General features: G+C 45.4%; 1 protein-coding gene across 1 annotated transcript in view; it reads left to right on the forward strand.

Moving 5' to 3' along the window:
- The window catches only part of LOC147894679 (callose synthase 9-like), a 433,662-nt gene that overhangs the window by 78,116 nt on the left and 332,899 nt on the right, over nt 1-22,647 (forward strand). Inside the window, exons 4-5 of the mRNA XM_087384939.1 lie at nt 18,762-18,859; nt 18,959-19,070. Of these exons, the coding sequence (XP_087241065.1) occupies nt 18,762-18,859; nt 18,959-19,070 (210 nt within the window). The remainder of the gene's footprint in view (nt 1-18,761; nt 18,860-18,958; nt 19,071-22,647) is intronic.

A 22,647-nucleotide genomic window follows, 5' to 3' on the forward strand; every position in this document is an offset into this window, starting at 1 on the left:
TTACTACTACCACCGAGATCCGCTGGGAGGTGATTTTTGTGTGCCTGTGCCCATGATTCGATGTAAAGATAGGAGTAAACAGGTTTGCATTATAACATTTGAGCTCCGATGGATGCATTTGAGCACTCGTGTGTGTGCTATTTCAATTTGGGTTGTGCATTTTCAGTTTGGGATTGCACTTCAGATTGCAGTAGAGTGCAGTGATTGGTTTATGCCATTTTTGCAGTGATTGCATTGTATAGTCAGTGGCATTTCAAAGCAGCTAGTCGTACTTTGCATTTGCAGCAAGTATTTGTTTGGGATTTGCAGGCACATTGCAGCCAGTTGCACTTTTGGGACTTGCAGTTTTTTTTTCAAGTACATTTACAGCTTGTGGGTATCCCATTTTGCATGACGTCGACTCTTTCCGACAATTTTGGCAATTTGTCCGAGGGTGACAAGCTGGATGGACCAAACTATGCCTTGTGGTCATTCATGCTTAAGAACATCTTGGTTGGCAAGGGCTTGTGGGATATTATTAGTGGGGATGAGGTGAGAATGAAGATCAAGGTCTAAACCATGGGTGAGATGTCTACCCACCCATAAATGCTCAACATGGCCTTTCGTACACATCAACATACCATTGCCCCACACAAAGGAGCACTCTCATTGGTACACCTCAAATCTCTCTCTAACCCCTTGAATTTAGGAAACACTAATTGGAGGCCCTTTTGAGACTCCATTTCTCCCCTAATGTTCGAATATTTTGTCTGCGACATAGAAATGCCCCCTTGGGTTTTGCCAAAATTCAATGCCAAGACAGTAGTGTAAAAGGCCCAAATCTGTCATGTCAAAGATCTGACACAAGATGGTGGACTGCAGTTCTGCAATTTGTTGCAAATTACTGCCAGTGAGTATGATGTCTTCTGATTTTTATTGCAGGACATATAAATTTGGCTCTGTATGAGTGTTGACAAAGCCCTGGGACAGCAAGAACTAATGTATCTTATGATACCATGCACGAGGCGCTTGCTTAAGCCCATACAAGGCTTTCTTGAGCTTGCATAACTTGTGCTCTTGTCCCTAAACAACAAAACCATGGGGCTGATGCACATAGAAATGGGCTTTGTGCTTCTCAACTGTACCATCTGTATGATACTTCATTTTGTAGATCCATTTGGTGCCAACCACATTCTTGCAAATGGGCGCATCAACCAAGTCCCATGTAGCATTCTTTTGAATGGATGTAATTTCAGCTTCCATGGCTTTCTGTCATGCTGGATTGCCCTGAGCATCCTCAAAGCACTGAGGCTCAGTTTCAGCTTCCACCACTTGGGTCATGAGAGAAAAATTCACCTACTTCTTAGCGTTCTAACTGCTGGCCTTTGCTCTTCCCAATATAGGCTGATCTCTTTAGCATCTACAAGTGTCAACCTAGGCCATCTAGGAACTGAATAACATCTGGAAGTACATTTGGAATAAGATCCTTTGCACGGTGTTGATAATGCTTCCAAATATTGGGCTGTCCCTCCCCATGAGGATGCTGCAAATCTCAAACATTCAAGGGGAAAGAACCCTCAACATGTGGCACCCCTAGTGGAGTCTGAGAGGTAGAGGGAACATCAACTGGACAACCCAAATCCGAATCATCCTCAAACTGAATGATGTCCAGAGTTGTATCATCATATGGAGGCAACTCTTCATTGATAGGCTACATGCTATCATGCTCTACAAAAAAAACATATCTGCTTATGATTACTTTCCTTGTGGCTGGATCATACAGTCTAAAGTCTTGGCTTTTAGTGCTATATCCCACAAAGATGCATTTAATGCTTTTATCATCGACCTTGGTTCAATTTTCAGCTGGTACCAAATCATATGCAACAGACCCAAACACTCTGAAGTGGTTCACCTAATGCCTCAAAAGGCATCCTGTCAGCCAATGCTTATGTAGGCAACGATTCTGAATATATGTGGCTGTAATAATTGCTTCACCCCAAAATGCCTTTGACATTGTCTTAACTTTCAGCATACACTGTGTCATCTTCATGAGAGTCCTGTTCTTCCTCTCTACAAATAGACTATGCTGAGGGGTGTATGGCACTGTTTTGTGATGCTTTATCCCATGCTCTTTCAAGTATCCCTCAAAATCATATGAAGTATACTCTCCCCCATTGTCAAAATCAAATGTTCCAATTCTAGAATTGGTTTGGTTCTCAGCCAATGCTTTGAACTCCTTAAACTAGTTGAACACTTCAGATTTTCTTTTCATGAGAAAGAGCCAAGTGAACCTAGAATAATCATCAATGAATGTGACAAAATACCGATGCCCTCCATGGGTTGTGACATTCATTGGTCCACAAACATCACTATGCACAATCTGCAAGACCCTTTGATCTCTTACTGAACCTGGACCATCCTTTTGGTGCAACTTTCCAAGAGCACAAGCTTTACACACCTCTTGAGTGGGCTGCTGTAATTTTGGCAATCCTTCAACTGTATTATGATTATGAAAATAAGTCAAAGCTTTGTGATGTGCATGACCAAACCTAGCATGCCATAAATTACCTGGAGGAGAAAAAGAGACAGCCATACCATGCTGATTATAGGGCTGAGACTTCACAAGTTATTGCCTTGCGGGATGCACATGAGGAGACCCTTGTCTTTGATGCTCAGTTGGGAGGCAGAGTTCTCAGATCTTCAAATGATATTCTTTTGGAGGTTACCTTCCAGCCTGTTAGGATTGCAAGTTACGTGGAGTGAGGCACAGACTCAAAGTGGTATCTTGATCCTAACCCTGCTCTCCTGGAACTTGGGTCTTGAAGACTCTGGTTGTATGATGGCTCCCCCACTAGGTTCTTGCAGTGGGACCTAGAGGAGTGGGAATGGATTGATGAAGGGCACCGCAAGAAGAGCATCCCCTTCTTTTGTTACACAGTCAGAAATGCCCAAAGATTTCACACCTTAGTAACAGAGATTGAAGGCTCTCCAGAGCTCCTCATTGGGATAGTTTTCAGATATCTACAAAGGTGCGGAAAAACTTTTGGAGGAGGCTCTAGAAATCCCTCAGGAATAGAAAGATCACTCTCTTCTTTTGGATTTCTATGCATGGAGGGATTGCAATGAACCTGTGGAGATTCGGGTTTGGGACTGACCCTACTTGTCCCTTGATGCTACACAGCAGTTGAGTCAGTTCAACACTGCCTCTGGGAATACAGACAGGCGAGGACTATCTAGAAGGGTGTTGCTAGGATATTTAGCATATTTCATAGAGCACCCTTCTTCATGACTTAGGGATCTGTAGCATGGTTATTGCTTACTAGCCCTCAGGTGTTTTTTGAGGGACATGACTCAGAATCAGCCTTCATTATATACGATGACACTCTGTGGAGTCATGTTCTCTCTAGGATGTTCACTTCACTCCCTTCAGAGATGCTCATGCCTCGGTAGACACATCATGGGAGATTCTGACTAGTATTGCAGCTTGGCATATTTGGAGGGCAAGATGTACGGAGGCAATGGAGGGTTCCTAGGCTCACCCTTCCCAGTTGATGGCCAGTATATGAACCGATACTATACACACACTGATGGCCATCTGGGCGAGGATACAGGGATCCTCCAGAGCAGCTACAACTAGGAGAGATACATTTTTCAGAGTTTGGAGAGGCATTACCTTGTAGTGGGCAGATTATATCTGTGCTCAGTGGAAGGAAATAAAGAACTTAGTATCCAAGCATGCCATACTAGCTTCTTCTCATGCGACAAGGAATCTGGAATGTGGCAAATGGAAAGGAAAAGAAGCCAAAGCCAGACGATAAAAGATTCTTCACAGTGAGAATCAAAATGATAAGGTCTTGGCTATCATTGGACGGCTTGCTGAGAACCTAATCCACCACATGGATCTTGACAAGACAGCAAGTGAAGTTTGGACTAAGCTGGAAAATCTTTTTGGATCATTAATCCAAACTTTTTCTTAAACAAAAACTTTTTAATTTGAAGATGAAGGAAGAAGATAGACTGAGTGAACACCTGAGAAATTTAGGATCTATCCTTCGACAATTAGATGCCTTGAAAGCCATAGTTGGAGAGGATCACCAGGTGGTAGTTTTGCTCTTCAGTATTGATGGTATCTCTAAATATAGTGAGATGCTAGCAGTACTAAGGGTTGGCCTTGATATGGCATACGATGATATGGTGGCTGTCCTTATCGATGAGGATCGCCGTATTATAGAGAAAGCTAGAGATTCACTAGAACTTGAGAAGGCATTCTTCTCAAAGATAGAGTAAGAAAGAAAGGTAAGCCATTGAAATGTACATGTACTACAACAAGCTCAAACACAAGGATAGATGCTTTAAGAAGATGGCTAAAGAACAATCGAAGGAGCATGCAAACCTAGTTGCACAAAAGATTGAGAAGATGAAGATGAAGATGAAGCTAGACCCTCTAATCAACCTAAAGACAAGGCCTTTACTGCATGTGTTTTTTATCTATCTCTACACGAGGAGACAGATGGTGATTGGGCTTTCTAGATTCAAGTATGTGTGTGTCTCAGGTACTCTAGCTTGGGTGGTCCCCTAGAAATGATGTAATAATTTGAGTGGTTTTTGTGTGCCTTTTTTTAAAATAAAAGGCTCCACCTTTCCATATACCCAATTATGAGATAGGGGGGGTTCTTTTTTATGCACTTCATCTTGATGGTTTTCCTATATCAGGATTGGCCGAGTCTCAAGGTGTTGGTGCATTTCCCTAGACCTATGAGCTGGTCATGCACTCATGTTTAGACGTGAGCCTCTAATCATGTTGAATCTTAAGCCATGAGAGTGCTTAGTTCAACCTCTGATCAGACTTTAGCCTCTGAGATTGCATGGAATTTACAGTCAAGATCTCACCATCATGTTTGTCTTTTGGAGCCACTCACTCTGGCTCCAAAGGGGAGTTTGTTGGATGTTGAGTCCTAGTGTGAGTGTAAGTGTCCTACACTTGTGTGAGCGGACCAAGTCCTAGATTAGATTTGATATTAGATAGTTGTGGGTGCTGCACAACTGACTGTCACAGGCTCCCTGGCTGCTCCCACTGCCCACCCTCTCCTCCTCCCTCCTTCCTCTAGCCCTCTTCCGCCTCCTCTCCCCGCCATATTCCACCTCCTTCCCTGCCTCCTCTCCTTGCCATCTCCCGTTTCCTTCCCCTGCTACCTCTCTGCCTCCTCTCCCTACCTCCACCACCTCTCTGCCTCCATCTCTTGCCTCCTCCCACCGCCACCTCCCCACCTCCTCCCCCGTCACCTCTCCGCCTCCATTTTGCCCCCCCTTCTCTGCCTCCCCTCCGCCTCCTCTCCTGCCACCTTCCCACCTCCATCCCACCCCTTCTCAGCCACCTTCCCCACATTCCTCTCCCTCGTCTCCTCCCCACCTTCTCTCTCCTCCTCCTCCCTCCCCGCCTCCCCCTTCTTGCCCCCCTCCCACACCATTTTTTCTTCCCCGCCTTATCCTCTCCTTCCCGTCCTTTGTCCCTGTGCCTCGCCTCTTGCTTCGTGGCCTCTGGGTGGCGACTCAAAGCTGCTTGCAAAGCCCCGTGTACCGGAGCAGCAACCTTCACCTTGTGCTACTTTAGTGAGCAGCCTGTGTTGCTCAAAGACCATTTGTGGGCAGGAAACAGGTTGGGCCCTTTTTTCCTTTTTCAAGGATCTCCTTGCAGCCTTCCAACCCTCTCAAAACTCCTCCATCCACCCTGGAGCCTTGGATGTGTTCGGGTTTGGGTCGTCGGGGCTTCTTCAAGGTGCCTCTTTCTTCAAGGACTCTCCCTAGCCTTTCTTGGAGGTGAGACATCTTCCCTTACCACCATCCAGGTGGCCTTTCTTTTTCTTTCCCCCTTCCTAGCAGTGGGAGTTTTTGTGCTTATTTGGAGAAAGAAAGTCTTGGTGGTGACCCTTGGTCTGGCCAGAGGGGCTATATGGCAGCACCCTCGAATCCCACAGCCATTAAGGTCATTCTTTCTCCATCCGATAAGAAATAGGTGTAGCGTATTGTTCAGTCCCTCTAAGAAAAGGCAGTCGCGGGTAGAATTGTGGGCCTCACACGCACAAGGAGATATGTGAGAGAGTGGATCCAGACGAGCTTGGCACTAGAGAGCAACCACATTTAGGAGGTCACCATCTAGGGAAGAGGCATCTTTCTCATCCAGTTGAGCTCCCCCGCCACCGCCTTGATACTTGTGGAGCAGTTCCCCATTCTCCTTGGCCTGCATGTGGTGTACCTCTTTCCTTGTTACCATGGCTTTACAATGGAGGATATGGACACAACACACCATGTTTCCCGATTCTTGGTGACGCTCCGCTTCTTGGGGCTCCCAAAGGAATACAGAGCCATCCTCCCCTCCATTGGTAGAGCATTTGGCATGGTACTAGAGTCCCCGCCAAATTCGGCAGCATTAGTGGTAGCAGACAACGGACTACCAAGGATCATACTGGTGGTTGAGAGCCTAGAGTCCCTCCCAGAGTTGATCCTCCTTGAGAACCTTGAGGGGATACACTTCATCAAAGTTTGGAGATTTCTAGGTTACTAGGCCATTGTCTTTGTTGTTGCAGACAAATGGGTCATTTAGCCAAAGACTACCCTCGTGGCTGAGGCCTCCCTCCCCACCCCCACAGGGCAGCCAGAGTCAGTAGGCCAGGGTCAGGCCAGGGTCTAGCACCCCCTCGGGCAGGAGCAATAGGAGTCTCAAACCCCCTGGGTGACACCTTCATAGGGAGAATGGACCCAGGTAAAAAAGAAGAAGAAATCAAGCAAACTAGCTTGAAAGCGTTGCATGCAACGGGCTGGACTCAGGGAGAGAGAGAAAGTAGCTTGAGAGACACCCGCGGAGGAGCAGATGCAGGAGCCCTTGGTTGGAGACCCCCCCCCCCCCCACGGGGTAGGGGCCATTGTTCAGCCAGGAGATTCTTTCGTAGTAGTGGAGGTCCAACGACTACAGTCACCCATGTGTCAGCAACAATGAGCCTCAGGAGTTTCCGACATTGCAATGGTGGAAGCTACGGAGGTTAGTCCGGCAACGGTTGAGGAGGAGGGGATCCACAGCACTGACGAGCCTGATCAGTAGGGTGGAATTGTGATTTTCCCTATTCCTCCCCGCCCCCCTCCCCCCTGGATCCCTTTCCCTCCCCTCTCCCTCCCCCTCCTCTAGAGCTCCCCCCACCCTCTCCTCCCCCCCTCGTTTACTATGGGTCATCCTCACCACCCGTCCCCCTCCCTCCGCCCCCCCCTCCTCCTCCATAGGCAGCTTCTTCAACCTCCCCCCCTCCTAACCCCCCCTTTGGACCTACCTTGACTCCCCTGCCTTTAGGCAAGGGTAAGACAACATCCCCTTCCACTTCCTTGTCTCAGCATCCTGTTCCCTCCCTCCATTCAGGGTGGGATCCAGAGGGAAGGGGCTCATACTCCCAGTTAGCGGCTCCCAAACTCCAGCCTGGGTGCCCTCTATCGTGGGACTTTTGGAGATTGTGGCCCTGGAACTACCTAGAGATTCCAGACTCTTACCCTTTTCCTCTAGAGGTGACGCTTATGATCTTCAAGCCCCAAAAAGGGGGTTTGATAAGCATAGTAGGCTCCCATACGCACCTAGTTTGGAGATTCCAATTCGTCGCCTCCACAGTGTTAGAGAAGTGGTCCCCAGTGGTATTTGATGCTATGTTGGGGGATCAGATTTCATGCATGATCGACGAATGGATGTGGCCACAGGGACTGGACCTTTGGCACACCCATGGTGCTGAAGTGAATTTTCAGGTGAACTTCACACAAGAGAGGACGATGTATGGTTTGGTAGTAGGGGTTATCGGATTGCTGCCTGAGGCAAAGATTGATCAAGCATACTACTAGTCACTCCAAAAGTGTGCTGATTTGTTCAGAGTGGAAATCTCCCTCATGATGAAGTGGGCATGGAAGATTGGCATAAAGCGATGTCCACCCTAGTATGCCACCGACGTACGGACATGGACTATTCGCCCTCCAAATCCCCTTCAAACTCAGTTTTTTTGGAACAGGAACCCACTCACAGGAGAGCCTTGTTTTCTGCTTTCCCATACTCATGAGCTGAGCCATAGTGAGTTGAAACTTGCACGGGCCCCACGATTGTGCTCGTAGTCAGCCGCAGTACCTGATCCTTAGGCAGGAGTTGCAGAGGGCAGTGGTAGGGTGAGAAGTGGACTTCCTTTTGATACAAGAGCACATGTTCTCAGCATCAGACATTAGACGGCGACACCGGCTTCTTTCAGGAAGAGGCCCGAAGCTGTGGTCCGCTGCCCTATGACAGAGCGGAGGGGTTTGCATCTCGGTCTCACAGGCGGTGGCCCCAGAGGTCTATGCTCACCTTGTCTATGATCAAGGTGAGCGTATCCCAAGACAGGAAGTTTGGATGGGAGTCAAGATGGGAGAGTCCAAGATTGGGGTCCTGAATGTGTATGCCCTAGCTTGCAGGCAACATCGTCCGGCCTTTTGGAGGAAGCTAACAGAGTGTTTTGCAAATGTTGACTCCTAGATTGTTGAAGACTTCAACAACCTGGAATTTGGGGAGGACAAGTAGGGTGGTGCCTCCTTCTCTGAGGTGCAAGCAGCAAAGCGGAGCACATGGGAGTAGTTCATCTTCACAATCAGTGTGGCAGAGAGTGGCAAGAGCCAAAGTTTAGTAGGATACTTGGCAGCCTCCTCGTCTCATTTGTTCAAAGGAGACATGATGGATTGCTTGTTTGAGAGGTTAGATTGATTCTATGTTGGGGGCTGGGCACTCCACAGAGGCGGCTCTGTAGGGATTCTAGCAAGTAACCTAGAGCAGCCCTGTCGGGGTCTTTCCCAAGAGGGGGTCCGCCTTCCAGAGGACCTCCTATAGGATGAGGATATTCCAGAACCCCTCCAGTAGGATGAGGAGAATCAACATGTTATGGCAGAGATTTGACAGCAGCTAGAGTTAGCACCTTGGGAGGGCTGGGCTTCGTGGGTGGTTGATGCGATTTAGAGGAGCATTGAGGAGCTGCAATCTCACGCCGTTAGACGAAGGAGGGCTATTCAGGAGTGCGAACGTGCACTGCGACGAGACCTCGCCTTCATAGAGAGGCTCAATGAGCAAGACCAAAGATCCCAGTGGCTTAGTGACAAATATGAGAGCGCAAGTCTTGAACTCTAGGACACAGAGGTTTAGCGGGCTGAGTTCTACCACTCCACCCGGGCCCGTTGGGTATAGCAGGGGGATAGGATGACTAAGTGGTTCTTTCATGCCACTGGACCTTGATTAACACACACGCAATTACAGTGATTATGGGATCCGTAGGGCATTATGCACACTGAACCACTGGAGGTTCTAGAGTTGACCACGGTTTTCTACAGCCAACTTTTTCAAGTGGAGAGGGTGACTCCAGCTATTTTGGAACCACGTCCCGACGGTAGTCTCGTAGGAGTTGTGTAGGAGTCTAGAGGAGCCTTTCACGGATGAGGAGCTCTGGAAAGTTCTCAAGGCCCTCCCGACCCAGAAGTGTCATGGCAGAGATGGCTTGACTCCTGCGTTGTTCCCTTCTAGGAGATCATTTCCACCCCTTTCCGCTTAACCTGCTAGGAGATCTTCGACACGAGCTCTCTTCCTCGGTCCCTAAGCAGGGGGTGGATTCATTTGATCTCAAAAGGGGGAGATAGGTCAGGCATTAGGCGATGGAGATCAATCACCCTGCTTGACAACGCATACAAGATCCTCGCTAAGATCTTGAGTTTGTGGTTGCATCCTCATCTCATCGAAATCATCCATGACATGCAGACCAGCTTTGTGCAGGAGCACAGCATCTTGGACAACATTTTCACATTCTGGGAGGCAGTGGATTCAGCCAATGAGGAGTCACAGCCTTTGGTCATCCTTCTCTTGGATTTTGAGAAGGCTTACAATAGGGTGGAGTGGTCTTTCTTGGAGGGCACTATGTAGAGGTTGGATTTCGCAGATAGATGGATTAGAGGATTTTTTGTGCTTTATGCGGGGAGCTCTAGTTAGATTCTTCCTCAGTGGACACACGGGTAAGGCTTTTCCTCTCTCTCGCTTGGTCCATTAGGGCTGTCCCCTAGCTCCCTTTCTTTTCCTTTTTGTGGCGGAGGTGTTAGGCTACTACTTGAGATCGCAAGTGGTAGGCCTCATAGGGTCGCGGCTCCCAATCAGACAGGAGGAGGAGCTGCTAGACTCAGAGTTTGTTGATGACACAATCTTGTACATAGAGGGGACCACAACGAGCTTGGAAAGAGTCAGGGGAGCCCTGGCTATCTATTGTGAGTCCTTGGGTGCACGGATCAACTTGAAAAATTTCTTTGGTATCTTCATAGGCTTTGAGGAGATAAAAGATATTCAAGAGTGGGAGAATGCCTTTGGCTTCCATTGGATACCACGGGACCAGAGACAGCGAGATACATTGGATGTCCGGTGGGTATTGATATTACAACAGAGATATAGATAACCCTGGTCCTAGAGATTGTTCAGCACAAGCTTCTCTATTGGAGCTCGGCCCAAATCTCCCCAATGGTCCGTGCCTTAGTGGCAAACCAAGTTCTTCTTGCCATGGCCTTGTACATTACCTCCTATTGGCGTTTTCACACAAAGAGTGCATCGGACAGCTCCGACAATTGGTTCATAAGTTTCTTTTAGAAGGATCGGACAACACAAGGAATACCAGAGCTCGGGTCGCTTGGCAGATGTTGTCATGCCATAGGCATTGTGAGGATTGGGTATCATTGATCCGGAGATGCAGAGCATAGCCCTCTTGGGCAAGCTGGTTGTGCACTTCCTCACCCCTGCTCTTACAGCAAGGGCTTCTCAAGAACATCCCACACACAGGGGGTAGTGGCAGAAATCACACAGATGGATCTTCTCAGGGCCCCCTTTATGGGGAAGGGTTCCCCCATGATGAGGAGCCTATATAGGGTCTGGCAGAGATTAAAAGGTGGCCTCATCCATGCTTAGCCCCATTGTAGGGAGGAGTTAAAGCAACAACCCGTCATGTGGCACTCAAAGATCAAAGATCAAGATGGACGTATGTTGGGATAGCGGACTCACATTACGTTGGGCACAATGGAAAAGAGGCCTAGCTTTTTCTCCTTTAGCCAATGGAGTATACTACCCTTGGAGGTAGAGGCAAGGCTTGGAGCCTTAGCGCATATGCGAGGGGTAGGGCAGCGGATGAGGGAGATTGACCTCGCCATCCCTAAGTCCTAATGGGAGGGACTCTGCACGTGGATGGTCAGCAGTTAATTGGGTAAATTTTCTCGGACTAGGGTTTGGTTCAAGATGATGATCCAGCGAGGCAGCAATCAGCCTGGTTTCTTCTACATAGGACTTGGAGGCTTGCTTCAGGCACTCACGGAGAGAGACCCAGAGATGGATGGGAGTCTAGATGGGATTCATTGGGAGATGATCAGAATTGTGGGCCGGTTGGGGAAGGAGTGGCACATTGATCCCCCTCAGTATTCTAGAGCAAGATGCTCTCAGATGGCGCCTTTGGCTTTGGGAAGGCAGGCCCCTAAGGGAGGTCTAGTGGGATCTAGGAGAGTGTTTTTGGACTTCTAGGGTCGACCTCACCGAGCGGGTGGACGAGGTGCTCTTCTTTTCTTATACCACCCGGGTTGGTAGGAGGCTCCAGATGGACACTTCGACGTGGACTTCTTGGAGGGAGAGGCATTGAGTGGCCTAGAGGGTGTCCTAGGATGTCCATTCTAGGTTTTGGACTCCCCTTTGGTCCAGCTTGTGGCCAAGGAAGATCTCCTACTTCTTATGGCTGGCCGCCCACGGAGGCTTTCCCATGGTTGGAGTAGATGCTGGTGGAGGGGCAGTGTCACTCTGCTACTTTGTTGGAGTTTAGGTTACAATTCCCCACTGCCTTTGGATCTGTCACAGCGCATTGAGGATTTGGATGGGAGCCCTCAAGATTTTGTCCCACATACAGAGTCTTCAGAGGGACTACACCTAGGGATGATGGCCTGGTTGATTGAGGGAGGTCACGCGTTCCAGATTGATGAGGTCTCCCTAGTGTACTGGATGCAGGGTCAGAGCATTCAGAGGATAAAGCTCCACAAGGTGGTTCCTCCGGATAGCACGGATCCTCATTCCCCTTCGGAGGATAGCGTGTGGGAGGTAGTAGCCAGTGTCACACGTGGCTGGGGGCTTTTTCGAGTACATGTATCCCTCTGCAGGTTATAGCTTTGCGGGATGCACATGAGGATACCCTTGTCTTTCAAGCTCATGCAGGAGGCAGACTCCACAAATCTTCAAAGGACATTCATTTGGAGGCTCCCTTTCAGCCTGTCAGGATTGCAAGATACATGGAGATGGGTAGAGACTCACAGTGGTATCTTGATCCAAGCCCCGTTCTCTTGGCTATTGGATCTCGGAGGCTTTGGTTGTATGGAGGTTCCCCTATTAGATCCTTGCAGTGGGATCCAGCGGAATGGGAGTGGATAGTTGCAGGGCACCGAGAGAAGAGCATCCCCTTCTTTCATTACACGGTCAGAAATGCCAGGAGATTCTAGCTCAGTTGTAGAGGCTGGAGGCCCTCTAGCGCTCCTCATTGGGATACTTTTCAGATTTCTACAGAGATGCAGAAAATCTTTTGGAGGAGACTTTGGAAATCCCTCAGGAATAGGAAAATCACGTTATTCATCCAGCTTACTATTCATGGAGGGATTGCATGATGTACTCCCGCACTTGAGCTTGCTCTGCGGTTTTTATTCATACTTAATGAAGTAATTTTCTTGGAAAAAGAAAATATATCATTTCTCTGATCTCGGTACACTGCAATGATTGCTTCGATTCAGTGACTGCTTCGATTGGTGCGCCATCTCGTCATCTCCTACAGTACATTTTCGCTCATTTTTTTGAGCCTCTTCTTGGCATTTGGTGACTCTCTGATCGGCACATTGAGAGTCATGATGTGATCTCCCTTGATAGCAGCTCCTATGGTCTTCATCGACACATCTTCCGAGGCATCCTCGACATGAGCATCTTTGACACATCATCGACAAGCAGGATGTGCACACTTTTGTGCGGCAGCTACTTCGGAAACATGGGTTCTCTGCCCTTGCTATGCATAAAATGAATGAAATATATCTTTACTACTTTCTTGTTTGAGTCAAGGGTACTCTACCCTAGGTTGTCCCCCAAAATGAATGCAAATAAATCATGTGTGTTAGAGTCAAAGGTTCTCTGCCTTGGATAGTTCTCCTAAAAAGATGTATTTTTTGGTGTGTGGCTCCATGTCTCTCATTAGCCCCTCGAGCCAGGAGAGGATGTATTGTGGGAGCCATGTATTGGCTTTGATAGGTTTAGAGGGGGATGTATTGTGGGAGCCATGTATTGGCTTTGATAGGTCTCGTTATCAGACCTGGCCGAGTTCTAGGATGTTGGTGTATTCCTAGACCTATGAGCTGGTCATGTAGCCATGCTATAACGTGAGTCTCAAGCCATGGGAGTGCTTGGATCAACCTCTGAACACGCTCAAACTTTAGCCTCTGAGTTACATAGGGTGCACAGTTTGATGACTGTCATTGTCATGTTCTCTATTCTTCGTTTCATTCCAATAGTCCCTCACCTTAGACCGTCATTGTCATGTTTTGTTCTTGGTTCCATTCCAATAGTCTCTCACCTTGCCTTCATGGGGGGGGGGGGGTTGAAGCCAAAGTGAGTAAAAAATGAGTGTACTAGGTGTCTAGTAGGTGTTTATAGTCTAGTGAATCCTATAGATGCCACGTGTCATATTGGGAGCTATCCCATATGCATAGGTGTTCATATGTGTGTGTGTCCTCTTATATAAGAGCTGTACTTGTCTAGTGTCAAATCAATCAAGTATCAAGCTACAAGCTCTTTGGTCTACGTGTGAGTACTTCCATTTTGGTTCATTGCTATAGTCATTTCATTTCCATTTCATTATGTCTCTCTTTGAGTATCACTTCCTCTCTCCCTAGTCTACTCTCTCTCTCTCTCTCTCTCTCTCTCTCTCTCTCTCTCTCTCCACCATGTTTCTTCAAGATTTTAATTCCACTTGACATCCCAAGTATCTAGATAGACCTTTTTGAACTCCAAAAAGGAGTTTCCTCAAGATACTCTCCAATATAGAAGCAAATTGTGTTTAGGAGAAACGCCAAATGCCACCTAGGATCCCAAATATCTAGATAGATCTCTTTGAACTAAAGTGAAGCCAAACTCTGAATCCTAAATAAAAAAGTCCTCACCACTGACCTAAAAGCTGTTGGATTTATGCCAATTAATGTGAGCTGCTGCTGCAAATATAAACAAATCCAAGGTTATCTTCAAAGTGAAGGCACATGGTAGAGAAGGAGATAGAGAGAGGATAGGCTAGGGAGAGAGATAATGATACTCAAAGAAAGAAATAATGAAATGACTAAGCAATGAACCTATGAAAGTACTCACATGTAAACCAAAGAGCTTGTAGCTTGCTACTTGATTGATTTGGCACTAGACAAGTACAACTCTTATATATGAATACCAATGCATATGGGATAGCTCCCAATGTGACATGTGGCATCCATAGGACACACTAGACTAGAACACACCAAACTGACTCAACTTGGCTTCATATTCTAACACCCCCCCATGAAGGCAAGGTGAGACACTACTGAAATGGAATCAAGGACAGAACATGACAATGACGGTATCTACTACTCTATGCAATGTTTGAACTAGACATGGCTCTCATGCTAACTCAGAGGATGAAGTATGAGCATGGTTCAAAGATCAGACTGAGCACTCACATGGCTTTACGTCCCAAACATGACTGAGAGGCTTATGTCTCAGCATGGATGCATGACCAATTGAGCCGTCCAAAAAACTAATGAGAGGAAAGGTGGGAAGGGAGGCTATGATACCACATGAAGGCACATGGTGAAGGAGAGAGAGAGGATAGGCTAGGGAGAGAGATAATGATACTCAAAGAAAGACATAATGAAATGGCAATGAATAAATGAAAGTACTCACATGTAGACCAAAGAGCTTGTAGCTTGATACTTGATTGATTTGACACTAGACTGAAGGTGCATGGTGGAGAAGAAGAGAGAGAGGGTAGGCTAGGGAGAGAGATAATGATACTCAAAGAAAGACATAATGAAATGGAAATGAAATGACTAAGCAATTAACAAATGAAAGTACTCACATGTAGGCCAAAGAGCTTGTAGCTTGATACTTGATTGATTTGACACCAGACAAGTACTGCTCTTATATAAGAGTATACACACACATCTGAACACCTATGCATATGGGATAACTCCCAATGTGACACGTGGCATCCATAGGACACACTAGACTAGAACTCACACTAGAACATACTAGAACACACCAAAATTTACTCAACTTGGCTTCATATTCTAACAACTCCCCATGAAGGCAAGGTGAGAGACTACTGGAATGGAACCAAGAACATGACAATGACCGTCATCGAACTGTGCAATGACAGTCTAGAACTAGACATGGCTCCCATGCTATCTCAGAGGCAATTGAGCATGGCTCAGAGGATAGTGAGCATGGTATATAGACTCAGAGGCTCAACTAACATGGCTCAAAGGCTCATCATGCATGGATGTGTGGCCAACTCAGAGGTCTAGGAGACTAATGTACCAACATCTTGGACCTTACATGCCAGGCCTGATAAATAGACCTATCAAAGCCAATATATGGCTCCCACAGTACATCTCCCTCTTGGCTCCAGGGACTAATCAGGGACATGGAGCCAAAAACCATAAATATAAAAACAATACATCATTTTAGGAGGACTATCCAAGACAGAGAACCTTATTGACTCAATACACATCATTTATTCCATTCATTTTTAGAAACAATCCAAGGCAGAGTACCCAAAATAGAACATGCTTAGAAAATATATGGATCATCATCTCCATCGTCCTATGGAGGGAAAGATAGATGTTGGCTTTCAACAGTAACCTCATCTTCATTGTCACTCGTGGCGGCTGCAACCCAACTGGCACAATCCTTAGTTTGTTGTTTGGCAAGCTTCTGGTAGCATTTGTCCTCCGTATGACCAAGCTTGTTAGAAAAGGTACACTTGAGAGGTTTGAATGGCTTTGACTTTCCATGTGCTGGTGTAGGCTTGGGTTTCCATCCTAGTAGAGGCAAGAGCCTCTGTAGTATCTGAAGAAGAGATTGAAGAACCTTTGTTCCGGCGATCTTTTTCAAGAAGAAGAGTCACCATATCATCAGAGGTAGTCGTGGCAAGCCTAAGTATTTCAAGAGTATGCTCAAAGCGAGTGACTCCTTCCTTACTCTTCATGATGAGGATAGCCATTTTGTCCTCGTCGTTTGGGAGACACTTCAAGCTCGAGAGTTGTTGCACAAGAGATTGCATTTTTGCTAAATGTGCACTTAAGGTATCACTATCCTCCATTTTCAAATTATAAAATTGCAACTTTCAGAAAACCTCGGAGTTTGTGATTTTGTTACCGAAAAGATTCTCAAGACGCGCCCATATCTCGATGGCTGTTGATTTGAAGTCGATGTGATGAATCAAAGTATCATCGAGGCAAAGGCCGATGATAGCAATAGCTTTTGAGTTGTGTTGCTTCCATGACCTGAGTTGTCGAGGATCCATTGTGGGAGCGTCATCCTCACTAGCATCCCATGCATTTTCTTTCATGAGGAGCAACTGGACTGTAGTTTGCCAAGTAGGGAATCCTTCACCCTTGAACTTCTCCATGAGCAATGACTTTGAAGAAAGATAACTCATTGCTCGAAAAATGACAACTTCAGTCTTTAGCACCTTAGGAGATGAAACTGAGGGCTGGAACTGAAGGCAGAAGATGCACAGGATAGAGATGTCATCATGAGAGATTTGGAGCAGCAATTTTTGGGCAAAATGAGGGCAGCTCAGCTCTCTTCAAGTAGGTCGTTTCTTCAAAAACGGGCTCCAAATGAGGGCGTTTTTAGGGTGACCAGTAGTAGAAACATCTCCACAACAGTAAGCAACTATTTTCTTCACAAAAACGCCCCTTAAACAACAACGACGAACTGTTTTTTAGCAAAAACGAGCTGTCCTTTTTCTCTACAAAGACGCCCACTAATATTAGCCCACAAGAATGGTGACCGAATTGCTCCTTTGTGGGAAGAAAACCAAGCTCCATAGCTTCCAAAGGTGAGGCTAAGGTAGGAGAAGAGAACAAGATGGGGAGAAAGGAGTAGAAGGGAGCTCAATCATGGAGAAGAGGATGGTTTCCATTTGCGGGCTTCCTTCATCCTCTAGATTGAGCATGGAGAAGGGAAAGGTAGGAAAGGAGGCTTTGATACCACATGAAGGTGCATGGTGGAGAGGGAGAGAGAAAGGGTAGGCTAGGGAGAGAGATAGTAATACTGAAGGAGAGACATAATGAAATGGAAATGAAATAGCAAGAGCAATGAACAAAATGAAAGTACTCACATGTAGACCAAAGAGCTTGTAGCCTTGATACTTTATTAATTTGACACTAGACAAGTACAGCTCTTATATAAGAGCACACACAAACATATGAACACCTATGCATATGGGATGACTCCCAATGTGACACGTGGCATCCATAGGATACACTAGACTAGAACTCACACTTGAACATACTAGAGCACACCAAACTAACTCAACTTGGCTTCATATTCTAACATAGACAAGTATAGCTCTTATATAGAACACACACACACATATGAACACCAATGCATATGGGATAACTCCCAATGTGACACGTGGCATCCATAGGACACACTAGACTAGAACACACCAAACTGACTCAACTTGGCTTCATATTCTAACACAAAGTAGTAAGGGTGAGGGGTTACATCTAAAAAAAAGAGCATTTCATCAACAAGCTCACTATCCAAGATCCTAAGGGGAGTCTCAAACCAAGGATGTTAGAGAGAGAGGGAGCAGGGAGGGGAAGAGAAGAGAGGGAGAGGGGAGAGGAAGAAGAGGGAGAGGGGAGGGAGAAAAGAGAGGGAAAGGCGAGCGGAAGGGATGATTGTCAACTATAATACAAAGACCACAGTATGAGGGGCAAACGAATTGACTAGACAATTCTTGCATAAATGGGATTAAAGGACGGTCTAGGGGAATTACTAGGCCCAAGCATTCATTAAATGGTGCAAATGAAATGCTATTGAGAGGGCTTTAGTGGAGGCAAGCATTGGGCTAGAAGGGAGGAGTATAGAGCTCTAAAAAGGAGGTTTGAACATGGAAAACCTCATAAAGTATCAGCTCATGTGGAGGATCCATGTCTGGGTGGTTAGCTGCACAGCCCTCATAGTAAAGCTGGTTTAAACCTTGATCATTTCGGTAAGGTGCCTGCTTCATATGGAAGTAACAAGGGAGATAAAATGTATCAAATCCGTCCCTTGATCTGAATTAAATTCTGACCTTGATAGGCTATCTTCCCTCTTTGTGTTTTTCTTCTGTCTTGCGTTTTTGTGAAGCTCCATAACAAATCATATATATATGGAGGCTAGCATACTTTGTAGACAAGAGCATTCTAGATTGTCCTATGGTCTTTTAGAACATACAAGCATCAAGAGGAAACAGGGTTTCATGTATATAGTGGTCCAAAGTATGATTATGAATTTTCTTTGTGCTTTCTTGTGCTTGAAATACTGTTTTTGTGACATAAGCTGAATTCTTTTTAGCATACAAGTATGTAATGACTTGGGATTCAAATAGTAAATTCCTAATACATCTATGATGGAAGCTGTAGTGTACATAATATACCTAATTATTCGATGATGTCTAGTGCAGAAATTAGAAGAAAAGCCAACCAATGAGGTATGCGATAAAATTTTGGACAACTACAGTAAGTGGTGCGAGTATATCAAGAAACCTTCCATATGTCAGCGGTGGGTATTGTTTTACAACATGTGGATGTTGTTTACTTTTTTAAAACTTTGTTTCATATATTTCGTTATGGACTTCGTGACATTTGTACAAACTTGCAGGGATGAGGTCAAAAGACAAAAGATACTTTTAGTATCTCTATATTTGTTGATTTGGGGTGAAGCGGGAAATGTTCGTTTTCTACCGGAGTGTATTTGCTACATATTTCATCATGTAATGTTTTTCCATCTTTCTTTTCCGGTCCTTCCAATATTAATGGCTGATACACCATCATTTAAGGTTTTTCCCGTAGACTCGATGATTTTTAATAGATTGAAATAGTATTAATGCCCAGCCTCTTAATTTAGCAATATTTATCTGTTATGTAGTGTCCATCTTTGTCATGCGTGAGTTTGAACTTTCCCTCTGGAAATCGGACAAGGCATTAGCTACTAGTTTGTTAGAACATGAAGTCAAGTTGAGTGTGTTCTACTAGGAGTTCTAATAGTATCTTTTGTGTGAGTGACATGTGTCATATTGGGAGCTATCCCATATACATTTGTGCACTCTAGTGTGTGTGCCTATCCTATAAAGGCTTGTACTTGTCACATGTCAAATCATTCAATCTAATCAAGCCTACAAGAACTTTGGTCTACATGTGAGTAATTTCTTTTGGTTCATGCTCTTTCATTATGTCTTTCATATTTTCTAGTTGTTTCCTTTGCTTCCATCCTCCATAGCTCTCTTCCCTTCCTACCCTACCTCCTCTCCCTACTCCACTATGTTTCTTCATGTGGTATCAAAGCCATCCTTCCTCCTCTCTTTCTTTCTTCCTCCATCCTTCCCTCTCCTAGTCCTTTCCCTCTTGCTCCCACAATATTTTTTGGTATCAGAGCAAAAACCCTAATTTTACTTCTACCAGTTTAGTGTAAAGGATTAGAACTTGACACTGATCCATATCAGTGGTAAGACCTTCCTAAAGCATAATCTCTCATCTTTGATGAGCTAATCCAACTTCCGTGACTCTCCACCTGCCATTTTGAGCGTCATGAAGTAATAGCCCTTGGTAGCTACTCCCATGGTTGACATCGACATATCTTTAGGGACATTCTTGCCATGAACTTCATTGACTAAGAGATGTGCACAATTGTGCAGGAAGCTACTTGGGGATCTTTTATGGGTTCTCTGCCCTTGCTATGTATAAAATGAATGAAATATTTTCTATTTTATATATGGAGTCAGTAAAGGTTCTCGGCCTTGGATAGTCCTCCTAAAATGATGTTTTTCTATCTATGGTGTGTGACTCCATGTCACCATGTTTTGGAGCCAGGAGGGGAATGAATTGTGGGAACCATGTATTGGCTTTGATAGGGTCTCTTTATCCGGCCTGGCCAACTTTCAAGATGGTGGTGCATTCCTAGACCTATGAGTTGGTCATGTAGCCATGCTAAGACATGAGCCTCTGAGTCATGTTGTGTCTCAAGCCATGAGAGTGCTTGGATCAACCTCTGAACATGCTCATACTTTAGCCTCTGAGTTACATGGGGTGCATAGATTAGTAGTCTGTCATTGTCATGTTCTGTTCTTGGTTCCATTTTAGTAGTCCCTCACCTTCCCTTCATGGGGGGGTTTTAGAACATGAAGTCAAGTTGAGTGTATTTTATTGTGTTCTACTAGGAGTTCTAGTAGTGTCTTTTGTGTGAGTGCCACGTGTCATATTGGGAGCCATCCCATATACATTTGTGCACTCTAGTGTGTGTGCCTATCCTATAAAGGCTTGTACTTGTCATGTGTCAAATCATTCAATCTAATCAAGACTACAAGCACTTTGATCTACATGTGAGTACTTTCTTTTGGTTCATGCTCTTTCATTATGTCTTTCATACTTTCTAGTTGTTTCCTTTGCTTCCATCCTCCATAGCTATCTTCCCTTCCTACTCCACTATGTTCCTTCATGGTTTGTGCCTCAAAATTTCACTACCAATGTTATGCTCAAGTCGAGGTAACATGACCTCGGAAGGGTCGGTCGACATTTTCCTTTAAAGGATCAATGTTTGTATTATATTTGTTTGGGCTTCATGTAAATGATCAAAAAGGAAGAAAGGTCAAGGTCCTTGGTGTGGGTGACATGGCACTAGACTAGGTGGATCTAAGGCGAAGGGACCTAAATGCATGAAATGTACCTAGGGGCAAATGTTTCAAAGATATCCCAAGAGGGGTAAATAATGCATTAAGGAAGGAACCTAAATTGAAGACATGTGGCATACTAGATCCATCTAGGGAATTTTGGGGCTCGTTCGGAATAAGCAAGCGGAAGCTTTCACGTAATCGGATTTTGATTTTTCTGAGAGCTTGCTACCACCGAGGTTGGATGGGAGGATAAAACAAGTGCCTGTGCCCGTGATTCAATGTAAAGCTAGAAGTAATTAGATTTGGATGTTTCATTTTGGTATCAGAGCCGCAGGTGGATCACGAGAAGGTATTTTGGTATCCCGGAGTCCAGTGTTCGTACGGTCGAGCATAGGAGGGCTAAGGTGCCTAATATTACCAATTATAGGCTAGAAAAGTATTCTGGTCGGACGTCTGACCATAGTTCCGATATCATTGACACCTAGTTACACAAATGAGACGAGGAATTCGCCATTTGTGAAATCAGGAATGATATGAAGAAAATCCACGAGGCCACCCATGTGTTTAATGAGGCAGCGGATAGGTGGTGGATAAAACAGTATCCACTACCTGGGAGGGGTTTAAAAAGGAATTTAGAAAACACTTCCTACCTCCTGACGAAGCATCTTGAGCTTGGGATCAGTATCGAAACCTTCGTCAGAGAAATTTATCAATGGCAGAATACACTGATAAGTTTAGAGAAAGTGTAATGAAGGTTGATGAACCCCTACCTCAGTCAATCCAAGTAAAAGATTTTATCTTTGGATTGAATGATCGGATAAAGATGGAAGTTCGGGCTAAGTATGCGAACACGCTAGATGAAGCAATTGCTATAGCCCTGAACTATGAGGATGCGAAAGGGAACAGACCAAGTGGGTTTGTGCAGGTTGGGACTCAATATGGATACCCGAAGAAAACTGGATTTAAGAAGAAGTGGATTAGCAAAGGGAGTGCCTCACAACCTAGTGGTCAAGCCAAGCAAGCGAAACCAATTGAGACTCCTAAATCAAGTACCACCATTGAAATGAAAAGAAAAGTAACACCAATGGCAGCCTGGGCTTGGTCGAAGTCTTCTTTGAACCCAGAGCAAAGGGAAAAAGCGAGGAGAGAAGGCTTGTGTTTTGGTTGCCTTCAGCCTCATCGGTGGAAAGATTGTCCCATAAAACAAAGATCGTCGGATGGCTAAGATGGTGGTCTCAAAATGCGACGTGGAAATGGAGGGAAGTCCCAGAGCAGAACAGATGCAGATTCAGCTAGCGGGATCTTCTCAAAGGTTAGTACCCATTTTGTTATGTGTGTCTGTTGCTAAGTTAGTAACTAGTGCACCTGATAATATCCTGTCAAAGCCCGCAACAACGGGGTATACAGCCTTTAATGATACGGAGTTAATTAAGATGAACGGGCAAGTAGCTAATCCTGATGTCATTGTGTTGTTTGACTCAGCGTCAATGCACAATGTAATTAGCTCCAAGCTTGTAAAGATGCTGAAATTAAAGACTAGCCCATCTGACTATGCATATACAGTCAGGATGGCAGATGGAAGTTCAACTGAAGTATGGAACCAAAGGGTTACCCATTTGGAGCTTCAAATTCAGGACTATGCTGAGAAGCTTGATTTTGAAATGACTAAGCTTGCTCATGC

Source organism: Dipteris shenzhenensis, chromosome 14 (assembly GCF_047967505.1).
Source record: "Dipteris shenzhenensis isolate YYH24624 ecotype China chromosome 14, Dip_SZ_1.0, whole genome shotgun sequence".
NCBI lineage: Eukaryota > Viridiplantae > Streptophyta > Polypodiopsida > Gleicheniales > Dipteridaceae > Dipteris > Dipteris shenzhenensis.